A 10,542-nucleotide genomic window follows, 5' to 3' on the forward strand; every position below is an offset into this window, starting at 1 on the left:
CCGAACGACATTATTTTGATTATTTTTATCTGCTATAAATTTCCGTTTTTCTTATTGATTTTGAAGCTTTTTTACTGATAAAAAATATATTAAGAACCCTTGATACAAAACTCATTCACTAGATTTAGCTATTTAAACTTTTAAGCAAAAAGTTTCAACGCCAAAAAACCATAATCAAATACTTTTATATAACCAGAAGTACTATTACCACGTTTTAATCTATAAATGCAACATAAATTAAATTGTCTTGATAGTAGTTCAAGATCAATAATTACATGATCAAAAAAGAAAACAAAAAGTCAGACAGAGTGTAAAAAATCGTTGAATTAATACAGCGTTGTGGCAGTATCTGTTCGAACTAAGACCACTTTAGTTGTTCTGCCAATAGTGAAACCCAAAAGTTGTCGCCGATTGTATGTATTCCACGTGCTGCTGTAGAAAAATTTGGTGTAATGGCGGCTCGTTCACAAGAAACTGCGTTTTCTCAAAACGGACAGTACTTTGCCAATGTTAGCAATGACGGCCGATTGAAAATTTGGGAGTGCGAATCTGGAAGAGCTAAGCAAGAATTCATCCCCACGTCGCACTTATCAGCCGCTTGCACGTGTCTCGTCTGGGCACCCTCTAAACAGCCGGAACAGGTAATAATTTCATATACCAGGATTTGGTAATATTAATGTGAGCAATATCAGACCATTCAGTTTTGACTGCAAATAATGTGGATTTGATTCTCTTCAAACCCATTGTTTCTGGATCGCTTCTGTCATTAGCAGTCAGCAGTTTGTCATCATAGTAGTTGTTTAGCGGTCTTCAGCAATAAATCCCAATACATTTGCAGATAATATTAAGAATCAAATGGATTGTTGTGTGTGACAAAATCAGTGTTCAAAATTTATTTTAACATTGATCTTGCAGGTTACTAGGATTAAATCCATGTCATGTTTTCTGGATTGTAAATGTGTAACAAGTTTCTTTCTAATGGTTTGTCATTTTACAGAATGTAAACCTGAGTAAAAAGAAACGTAAATCTAATGGAGAAGAGGCAACAGGAATGGCTGGGAGTGATATTATTGCTCTTGGTACAGCTTCAGGGAACATTCTTCTGTACAGTCTTAATAGGGCAGAATTGGTACACCAACTGAAAGGTGGGCATGCAGGGAAAATACGGTCCCTGTGCTGGAATCATGATGGTTCATCCCTTTTTAGTGCTTCATCAGAAAAAAAAATCGTCGAATGGGACGCAGTGGAAGGTGTTATCAAGTGGTCTGTAAAATGTTGAATGCACTGTGGAAACAACGCGTATAATGTTTCGTTTCATATTTTGTTTTTAGTCAATGGAAAGTGGACAAGAGCCCCGTTTTCCGAATGTGTATGCTACAGGATGATAGCACTTTGGTGACGGCTGGTCGCTCCATTCAATGTTGGAACGTAGAGAGCCGCTCAGTAATAGCGACATTTACAGGACACACAACGGATGTTGCCCATCTGTTACCCGTTTATTCACCTGGCGCGAAAGGTGGATACTTCCTTACCGCTGCCGACGCAGATCGTTGTATTAGTGCATGGTTGGTATTTAATGAAACTTGCTACGTTTTAAATTGGCATTAAAAATGTGCTTCCTTTCAGGAGATTTGTTGGCGAAGAGAAAAATGGACAATCCCAAGCTTCGTTTACATTGCAAGACGACCCATTAAACTTCACCGTCTCGACGCCCATTTCCGACAAGGACCCTGTCGTCTTGGCGGCAGTAACGGTTACAGGGATCTTACATGTCTTTGAACACCATTTAAATGGGTATTTATAATTCTGTGATCATATTTTCTTAATTGCTAAATATGTCTAAAACAATCAAAAGACGATCCAAAAAACCATTACAACCAATTGTAAAGATCCACATCGGAAGCGATGTAGCTGGCACTGCAAGACCGCTCCCCGTTTTATCTGCATACGCATGTGGTGATGCAGATGGAAACTGTGTCATTGTGTACGGATCACTCGTTCGACCAGGGTTTGAAAAAATGGTAGATTTCTTAGTCACATTCTGCAATCTTTATCTATGTTTTTCATGCATCATGATTTGCATTACAGTGTTACCGTACTCAAGATGGGATGGCTTACATTGTTCGAAGAGATCCGTCGTCTGTGGATCACTCCAAGTCCGATGTAACATCATCTGCTTTAAAGTTAAGGACGCCCATATTGCCTGCCGACGTGAAAACCTTAGCTCCCGAATATATGGTACCGATGACTGCATCGTCTGAGGTTGGAGTCGTCGCTGGAAGGAAACGAAGAACGCAAAATTCTGAATCAAATTCTGGTTTAGTATCGGCAAAGGATTCGCTTCCCATGGAGCAGAGGCTGTCGGCATTGAATCTTGATAAGGCTGTTGACGCCGTTGCCCCGCCACAGGCAGACAATATGGCCCAACTCCTTCTTCAGGTTGGTAGAATTACGAATGCCAATCTATTCTGAAATTTCTTTAACACCGTTATCGCCTCCATGGTATTCGTATCGTTTGTTCTAAATAGGGATTGCACAGTAGGGACCCAAAAATTTTGCAGAGTGTGCTGGATAGAGGTGATGTTCAGATTATAGGAAATACGATTCGAAGGATTCCCGTACAAGCCATATTGCCACTCATTCTAGAATTAACGCGAATGATGCAATTTAGAGGACATCCCAACTATTCATACGCCAAGTACGTATCGTTTTAGGGGTTATCATATAAATAAAGGCTCCTGCTCGATATTGAAATAAAAATTTTCATGACAGATGGCTGCGATCATTACTGGAACACCATGCTGGATATCTGACATCTTGTCCGGATTTAGCATCGGTTTTGACGCCTCTTTTGGCTCTAATGACTGCTCGGACTTCGCTTTTTCCTAAGCTTTCGCAATTACGCGGTCGGCTGCATTTGATGTTAGGGGAGTTGGAACATCGAAGTGAAAAAGAAGATGCCACAACAACCGAATTACCCGCAACAGCCCTTCTTGTTTATAGAGAAGGTAATGATTTTTTGTTTATTTTATATTTATGTATATATATTTTTTTAAGTTTCAATGACTGACGTGAAATATTATAATCAGAATCATCTGATGAAGCAAGTGAGGAAGGAGATTGGCCACTTCAATCTGGTTCTGAATCAGAGGATCAGTGGGATGAATTGTCTGATTATGGTGAAAGTATGGACGTGAATGAGACAAAAGACGACAGTGATCAAGAAACTGACGAGGAAGAAAACGAAGAACTAGACGAGGAGGCAGAAGAAGCTTCAGATAGCGACGGCGATAGTGTCGTTGAAAACGGCCTGTCAGATTGATTGAATTTTGGTTTATCATGGGTTGGAGAAAATTACATGTGCAGTTAATTTTCGAATTGTATCTACGCAAAAATTTTTTTTATTCATCCAAAAAAACTTCTGCTTAACAAGTTGCGTCTCGTCGCCTTTTTTTTTATCGACCCTAAGACGGTCAATCATATATACAGCACAAAATGGAATCAATATTAGCTTATCAAGCTAATACACCGTTAACATCCGGAATCAGTGATTGGTAAAATCGAGATGGACGTGCAATTCTTTCACGCCAACCGCTTGGAATATTTGTTGAGTTCGGTGCGTCACGTACCGTGCGTCAGCTTCAGGTTTCAACTCTAGCTTAAGGGCGCCAATATACTTTTCTGAGCATAATGTCCAGAAATGGGGCTCCTGTAAGTTAATACTTATTACTTTTTACTTGCAGAGGTTAATCATAACATGTAAAACCCACCTGTACGGAACGAACGCCTTCCAAACGAGCAACTTGTTGATAACACTGTGGTAGACGTCGATCCAGATCTTTAGGCTGTCGTTGCATCAGAATTGCCATAGATTCCTTAATAAGTCCCAATACACTGAGAGCAATCATGATTGCAATGAACATGGAACAGATGGGGTCGGCTATCATCCAGCCGAATGTGTGCATTAGTATAGCCGAGATTATGACACCCACGCTGCCCAGTGCATCTGCCAGGATGTGAAGGAACACTCCATGCATGATAATAGATCCCTTGTTCGAATCGCCATGCGAATGGTTGTGTCCGTGGGCATCGTGACTGTGACCATGTCCAGCAGCGTGAGAATGACCATGGCCACCACCACTGTGGGAATGCCCATGATGATCTCCTCCATTAAACTGACTCCCGTCTACGAGATGGTTATACGAGTTGCTAATCTTTATACTCATTGGCTCTTCATCGTGAGAATGGGAATGATTGTGTCCTCCTCCGCCACCGCCGTGGCTATGACCGTGATGGAATGCAAAAACACCTAAATCATCAAATCATTGTATAACACATTCACAGAGAGCTAAAAAATTTTCATGTCACCAATCAAGTTGACTATAAATCCCAGGACAGAAACAACAAGCAATCTCTCATGTTTGACTTCTGGAGGCTCAATTGCTCTTTCAACAGCTTCCGAGAATATAAAGAATGAGATGAACAGCAAGAAGAGTCCATTTACAAACCCTGTATTAAATTTTTAATTAGAAAATTTTTTTACAAAATTTATAATAAAAACTTACCTGCCAACACCTCTGCTCTTTCATATCCATATGTATAATGCTCATTTGCTTTCCACTGAATTATGACACTTGCTGCAAGACCCGCAAGAAGGCCAGTGCAGTCAAAAAACATGTGAAATGAATCAGATATCAGGCCAAGACTGTTGGTCCATATTCCGTAAAACAATTCGACAAAGGCAAATGAAAAGTTAAGCATCAAAAAAAGAAGTAGATTTCGAGAAGTTTTGTCCTTTAAGATTTTCTTAATCCATCCTATAGCAGAACTGGTATATCGAGAAATGCGGCTCGAACCCTGAACGGATCCTAATTTACTATAATCCTTTTGTGTGGTTGGTAACATGATTCCAATCACAGTTTAGCTGGAAGAATTTTAAGGGATCTTTAACTGACAGGTGGGCCTTGATTTGACAGGTCTAGCTAAACGTTGTTTAAAAGTTATCATACAATCAAAGATGCACGATAGTTATACAGTTTCGCTACTTTTGTTATTCCTAGAAGAAATGCATTGCGGCTATATTTTAGGGAAGGAAACTTGTTTATGGGAAAGACTGACACTAGTTCGGCCTCACGACAGTCGACACGTCATTCGCCATTTCCCGGCACGATGTAAATTTTTGTGTTCGGCAACACTGAAAACATATTTTAATAACTGATAATTACACATTTAATTTCCAATATCACTTGTTTCCTCTCATGAATATCATTAGTTTTTTTAACATTCACACATTTTCTTATCAGAATGACTTTAATTTAAACAAATGGCTTGTTTTTGTTTGACGTAGAGACGTCTCCCCTCAGAGGATGCTTTATGTCCTAAATATTACGGCAATATAAAACAAATTGAATTTTAAAGTTAACGATTTATAAATTAAATCATATTTGATTATTCAATACATAAAATTATATCGAATATATATTAAAACCCAAAAATTATTCCATTTAGTTCATAAGTTTGCCGCTAGTCTAAGTAGACGTTGTTAAATTCGGCACCGTAGCGGAAACCGTCTCTCTCATTGTGGAAAGCATCCATCGCCATGGTAAGTGAAACGCTCTTAGTTTTCTTTGTAAGAAACTTGTAATAGTATAAATTAGATATTCAATGTTGTCTAAATCTCACTAAAGGTTTTTATTTTCCGTCGTATTGTCGATTTAGCTCGATTTAGTAATTCCATTGGGTTTTCTTGTTTGTGAATGGGTTTGGACTCTTAAAGAAATTTTGACCGCATGGGCGAAGCCATTTCCTATGTCGTGACAGTCAACCCAAAATTGTCTGAAATTTGAAGGTTAATTATGAATTTAAAATAGGCTCCCAAGAAGGATGCGAAGTCAAAGTCGGCCCCATCCAAGTCGGCGCCAGCCAAGAAGAAGGAGGGAGGAGGTGGTAAGGCCAAGAAGAAGAAGTGGTCCAAAGGAAAAACCCGTGACAAGTTGAACAACCTTGTTCTCTTTGACCAGGCCACATATGATAAGCTGTACAAGGTAAAATTAATAGTCAACTGCTTATTTCATTTGATCCTTCACATTTTCATACATCCTTATTCAGGAAGTCCCAGCCTACAAGTTGATCACACCTGCAGTCGTCTCTGAGCGTCTCAAGATCAGAGGATCTCTGGCACGCAAGGCCTTGACTGAATTGCAGCAGAAGGGATTGATCAAGCAGGTGGTGAAGCACAGTGCCCAGCTGATCTACACCAGAACCACCAAGACTGATGATGCTGTGGTAGCCGCATAAATTGTGTATTAGATTTCCAGTATACAATTTTGCGAACCCAATTGTCTGTTGCATTTTACTTTTTTACTCTTAAAGATAGGATATATACTCGTATCTACAAGTGATTTATCAGCATCATCTGCCATAGGAAATTTAATTTGAATGCCAGGAATAGAAATTGTTTAACTGCTGCAAGAAAATAGATCAGACATGTCAGCTGATAGAGGACAAAATAGGGGAGTAGTACAGCTGCTAATTGTCAGTTGGTAAGAGGCAGGGGAACTGAAAAGGAGTGTCTAGGAAGTCTGCTGTTTGTGTTAGAGGTGATACATCTTTCTGAATCAAGGCATTTAGCTTGTATGGTACCATGTCAAACATAAAAGTTGCAGTTAGAGTACGTCCACTAACTACCAGGTAAATATAAAACATTCTAACATTTATGATATGTTCAAATTGCCAAATTAGTAAGTTTTAATGAGATCTAGGCTACTGAATATTTCCACATCGTTAACGAATCGTGGTTAATTTAAATAACAGCTTACACTATGTTGCTATTAAGATCTTTAGCGATTCCGGAATACGTTCTTTATGAACTTTTGGGTAAAGGCGGATAAGTCAGTTTTCACCATGGGAAAGAAGTTATAAATAGACATGTAGTTTAACTCCCTTCGCATTCTAGTTTTAGGAAAAACTTTCGCTAAGGGGAATGGCTCTACGTAAGCAAACAGTTTCTGATTTTTGAGGGGTGTGGCTGGTTTGAAGACAAACATGTTTTTGGAGAAGGCAGGAGGGCGTCATGCTTATTTCTTTACGTTTTTCCTCCTTGCCCCTAGCGAAGCTACGCTCAATCATCAGTTAACGGTGCAAATGGATGTCAACAATATAGTTCACTTACATATTCCGGCGGTATGTATGCTAGTGAGTTCGCAGATACATGTATAAAACCGCTAAAATAAACACTGCAATTGTTTAATGTTTTACAGTTATCGAAAACCAGTGCGGAGGATGGATGGAATAATAAAAGGGCATCAAGTCAGTCACGGCAATTCGCTTTTGACCATTTCTTTCCTGCGACGGATGGTTCTTCTGTTTCCGCTAATATTGCCAGCCAAGAAAAGGTACATCATTTTATCAGCTAAGACGATACAGTTCACCATAGGCTTAAAGTAGACAACATTTCCATAATAGCTGTTTACATCCGTGCTGATTGCAGGGAGCATATGCGGGTAACATTTGAAGTTATATAAATAAGCCCATTTCTGGAATTGGGTAATTCAACAGGTATTCGAAGAGCTGGGTATGCCGGTGCTGAACTCTTTATTCGATGGGTACAATGCGTGCGTGTTGGCTTACGGGCCAAGTGGAACAGGCAAAACTTATACCATGATGGGGACTCCGTTGGAACCTGGTTTAGCTCCAAGACTATGCACTGCTATTTTTGAACGAATGAATTCCGAATGTGGTTGCAGTAACGTCCACCGACCTTCGTTTCGGATCGACATTAGGTAAAACGATCAAAATAAAATGAAAAAACGCACTACCCTAATCGTATACTGTATTTCACATACTAGTTTTATGGAGATTTATAACGAGAAGGTGCGTGATCTTCTGGAAGAACATTCAAATCGAGGCTCTGTGCTGCTGAAAATCCGCGAACATCCACAATTAGGACCTTATGTTCAAGGTTAGTACAAACTTGTTTTTAAACTCAATCATTAGTAAAAAAAAGTAATAATAATAATATCATGATATATCTAACGTAGGGTTAAGTCGTCATACTGTGGAAGACGCTGCGGCGGCCTTGGGGCTTCTGAAGGAGGGCGCGCAGCGTAGAGCTTCAGCTGCCACACACAAAAATGGTCATTCCTCCCGTTCGCACGCAGTATTTACGGTACACTGCACAGCAGCTTGGGTCACTGATGAGGGATTGCCACGAGAAACTGTTGCAAAACTTCATTTGGTTGACCTGGCAGGAAGGTAAAAGATTGCTTAAATAAAATTCGCTGTCTATTTCGCCTTCCTTGTAGTTATAATAAAAGCTGTCATGCGTTGTTCTTTTTAAAGTGAACGAGCAAGTTGCAATCCCATCAACCGTCTCCGCCTCAAAGAAGGTGCGCTTATCAACAAATCTTTGGCCAGTTTGGGCAATGTGATCAACGCTTTAGGTATCTTGTTAACATATGTTCGTTTAACGTTTCGTTTAAAACTGAAAGCCAGAAATTGGCTCAAAATAATTTTTATTCTCGCTTTAGCGGAAAAAGCTTCTTTGAGCAGAGTTAGTACTAGTACTCTCAATACTAGCAGCTCATCTACCTCCAGTGTTAACACACCGTCCGTCCAAACACCTACCGCATTACCACGTCGTTTTCAGACACCTTTCGTACCATACCGCGATTCAGTACTAACATGGCTTCTCAAGGATTCCTTGGGTGGCAATTCGAAGACCTTTTTGGTGGCAGGTAGGTTGTCGGCATTTGTAATTACTTGTTCAGTTTCAGCATTTTCTAGCAATTTTCCGTCACAGCTATTTCCCCTTCAACTCGCGCATTTAAGGAAACTGTAAATACTCTTCGATTTGCCGAACGAGCCAAACGTGTTGTTAATGAACCGGTATAGAACTACCTTACTTCTCTAGTTATCAAATTTTATTAATAATGTGGTTGGCCACTAGGTGATCAACGAAAATGCAAGTATTGAATTGATTCGCCATTTAACGCAAGAGGTTACGCGTTTAAGAGTTTTGTTTACTCAGTCGGTAACCATCAGTATCTCGATTGTAGCTTGAATAAACAAACTTTAAAAAAAAATCTCATTAAACAGGTGAAATCCAATCAATCCAGTGACAATGTGGGTATGATTCCTTCTAAAAACATCACCAATTTGTTAGGCGCTAACCATTCGAACGCATGCGAATTAACCCGAGACTGGTTACGAGAATGGCGTCGCGAAATTGGTGAAGCAACAGCAACCGTTCATCGTACGCCACAGTTCAGCGAGATTGGTATCCAGACCTCATTCCCCATCATCATGGAAGACATAGGATATGTGATGCCTGCAAAAGAAGCCAAGTCGGCAAATAGACCGCCCGTGGGAAATGTAACAAGTAACTTAGGTACTATTCTCTTCCACGGTGAAACTACCTGTTGGAGTGATGATAGTCTGAGTGATTCATATCCGTCAGAATGGTGTCCAACAACCGACAGTCATACCGAATATCCAAGAATGAGCAAGATGGTACAAGAACCAGCTTCTATCATTGAGCCTAACTTTCATATCGGAGAAAGTTTATCCGCCCCATTTTTGGGTTCCTATCACCAGCAGAAGCAGTCGCCAACTCCTTCGAACGAAAAGCGAATCAACTCACGAAAAGTGATTAAAACTATGCCTGATGTACAAACAACGTTTAAGAATTCGGAGGAAATCCCACTGAGCATAAGTTCTTCGCCTCTATCACCATCTTTGGTTGTCTTTGGTCGTCATCCAGAGAGTTTTTCCAAGCAAAAAGCCTTTTCGTACATCCCAGACCAAGCTCATTCGTCCAGCAGCTCGGTTTGCACTGGCGAAAAAATGATAAATAATGATTCACCTAAATCATACCAAGAATTGGAACACGATAGCCATAATGTAGGATTTGTGCCATCGTCCCGCATCGGTTTATCTTCTTGCAACTCAAAGGTGAACTGCTGCTGTCATACTCTCCGGCACGGTAATCGGTGCAAATTGCAAAATCAGACTTTCTTAGCACAGTTTGCTTACCAGCGTAAGAGCTATTGCCAACATGACACAAATTACCAGCAGACTCGAGCAGTACCTTGTAAATCCCAGTCGTTTGATACCATACTACGGGCAGAATTGTTAGCCATTCGTCGACGAATGGTGGCTCGAACAGCTAGCCCCAAAGTGGCAGCCTCTTTGCGTTATTTAACTCAATGGCAAACCGATTCGCTGGCACACCCTCTCAGTATAAACAGTTAACATAGTTTTCTGGATGCGATTTCAGTTTAGTCGTTCACACCTTAATGTTACCTTTTCACTACTTGGCACTGCCTTAACAATAATGCTCTTCACAACCATGTTAACTTATAATAAATGAATAAAGTGACCTTTCTTAACGCCGTCTTTTAATCACCTCTTCGTTTCATGCAAACGTTCAATTTTTTACCGGCGTTAAGCCGGTTTAAAACAATAATTTTTTGCTTGTCTTTGCAAATAAACTGTTCTCTTTAACACGTTCTTCGTGTGATGACTGTTACATTCGAAGTGTTG

General features: G+C 40.0%; 4 protein-coding genes across 4 annotated transcripts; 3 read left to right on the top strand and 1 right to left on the bottom strand.

The window, feature by feature from the left end:
- Positions 1–372: 372 nt before the first annotated feature.
- Positions 373–3,337, top strand: LOC130687732 (WD repeat-containing protein 43-like). The gene is made up of 9 exons (XM_057510912.2): positions 373–641; positions 998–1,263; positions 1,332–1,565; positions 1,627–1,794; positions 1,856–2,021; positions 2,089–2,439; positions 2,529–2,698; positions 2,773–3,008; positions 3,090–3,337. The coding sequence occupies exons 1-9, from the start codon at positions 453–455 to the stop codon at positions 3,320–3,322; spliced, it is 2,013 nt and encodes a 670-aa protein (XP_057366895.1). The 5' UTR covers positions 373–452; the 3' UTR covers positions 3,323–3,337.
- Positions 3,338–3,413: 76 nt separating this feature from the next.
- On the bottom strand, positions 3,414–5,176 carry LOC130687743 (zinc transporter 7-like). The gene is made up of 4 exons (XM_057510928.2): positions 4,566–5,176; positions 4,369–4,509; positions 3,771–4,309; positions 3,414–3,709 (listed from the first exon to the last, which is right to left on the bottom strand). Exons 1-4 carry the CDS (start codon positions 4,903–4,905, stop codon positions 3,545–3,547), a joined length of 1,185 nt encoding a protein of 394 aa, XP_057366911.1. The 5' UTR covers positions 4,906–5,176; the 3' UTR covers positions 3,414–3,544.
- A 332-nt stretch (positions 5,177–5,508) lies between these two features.
- On the top strand, positions 5,509–6,338 carry LOC130687758 (small ribosomal subunit protein eS25-like). The gene is made up of 3 exons (XM_057510946.1): positions 5,509–5,602; positions 5,871–6,044; positions 6,109–6,338. Exons 1-3 carry the CDS (start codon positions 5,600–5,602, stop codon positions 6,295–6,297), a joined length of 366 nt encoding a protein of 121 aa, XP_057366929.1. The 5' UTR covers positions 5,509–5,599; the 3' UTR covers positions 6,298–6,338.
- Positions 6,339–6,621: 283 nt separating this feature from the next.
- Positions 6,622–10,395, top strand: LOC130687731 (kinesin-like protein KIF16B). Its single transcript, XM_057510911.2, has 11 exons — positions 6,622–6,690; positions 7,110–7,182; positions 7,260–7,394; positions 7,558–7,781; positions 7,848–7,960; positions 8,040–8,253; positions 8,341–8,441; positions 8,529–8,735; positions 8,801–8,886; positions 8,948–9,031; positions 9,097–10,395. The coding sequence occupies exons 1-11, from the start codon at positions 6,644–6,646 to the stop codon at positions 10,249–10,251; spliced, it is 2,439 nt and encodes an 812-aa protein (XP_057366894.1). The 5' UTR covers positions 6,622–6,643; the 3' UTR covers positions 10,252–10,395.
- Positions 10,396–10,542: the final 147 nt, after the last annotated feature.

Source organism: Daphnia carinata, chromosome 4, assembly GCF_022539665.2.
Source record: "Daphnia carinata strain CSIRO-1 chromosome 4, CSIRO_AGI_Dcar_HiC_V3, whole genome shotgun sequence".
Lineage (NCBI taxonomy): Eukaryota > Metazoa > Arthropoda > Branchiopoda > Diplostraca > Daphniidae > Daphnia > Daphnia carinata.

What these genes read in the sequence shown, in the direction of transcription:
- LOC130687731 (XM_057510911.2), top strand. Translation starts at nt 6,644, where the DNA reads ATGTCAAACATAAAAGTTGCAGTTAGAGTACGTCCACTAACTACCAG. An exon ending in ATATTGCCAGCCAAGAAAAG is followed by an intron (nt 7,395 to 7,557) that starts GTACATCATTTT and finishes GTAATTCAACAG; the next exon opens with GTATTCGAAGAGCTGGGTAT. An exon ending in TTGGTTGACCTGGCAGGAAG is followed by an intron (nt 8,254 to 8,340) that starts GTAAAAGATTGC and finishes TTCTTTTTAAAG; the next exon opens with TGAACGAGCAAGTTGCAATC.
- LOC130687732 (XM_057510912.2), top strand. Translation starts at nt 453, where the DNA reads ATGGCGGCTCGTTCACAAGAAACTGCGTTTTCTCAAAACGGACAGTAC. An exon ending in GATCGTTGTATTAGTGCATG is followed by an intron (nt 1,566 to 1,626) that starts GTTGGTATTTAA and finishes GCTTCCTTTCAG; the next exon opens with GAGATTTGTTGGCGAAGAGA. An exon ending in GACCAGGGTTTGAAAAAATG is followed by an intron (nt 2,022 to 2,088) that starts GTAGATTTCTTA and finishes TTTGCATTACAG; the next exon opens with TGTTACCGTACTCAAGATGG.
- LOC130687758 (XM_057510946.1), top strand. An exon ending in CATATGATAAGCTGTACAAG is followed by an intron (nt 6,045 to 6,108) that starts GTAAAATTAATA and finishes ATCCTTATTCAG; the next exon opens with GAAGTCCCAGCCTACAAGTT.
- LOC130687743 (XM_057510928.2), bottom strand. Translation starts at nt 4,905, where the DNA reads ATGTTACCAACCACACAAAAGGATTATAGTAAATTAGGATCCGTTCAG. An exon ending in AAGAGCAGAGGTGTTGGCAG is followed by an intron (nt 4,510 to 4,565) that starts GTAAGTTTTTAT and finishes AATTTAATACAG; the next exon opens with GGTTTGTAAATGGACTCTTC. An exon ending in ATTTATAGTCAACTTGATTG is followed by an intron (nt 4,310 to 4,368) that starts GTGACATGAAAA and finishes TTGATGATTTAG; the next exon opens with GTGTTTTTGCATTCCATCAC.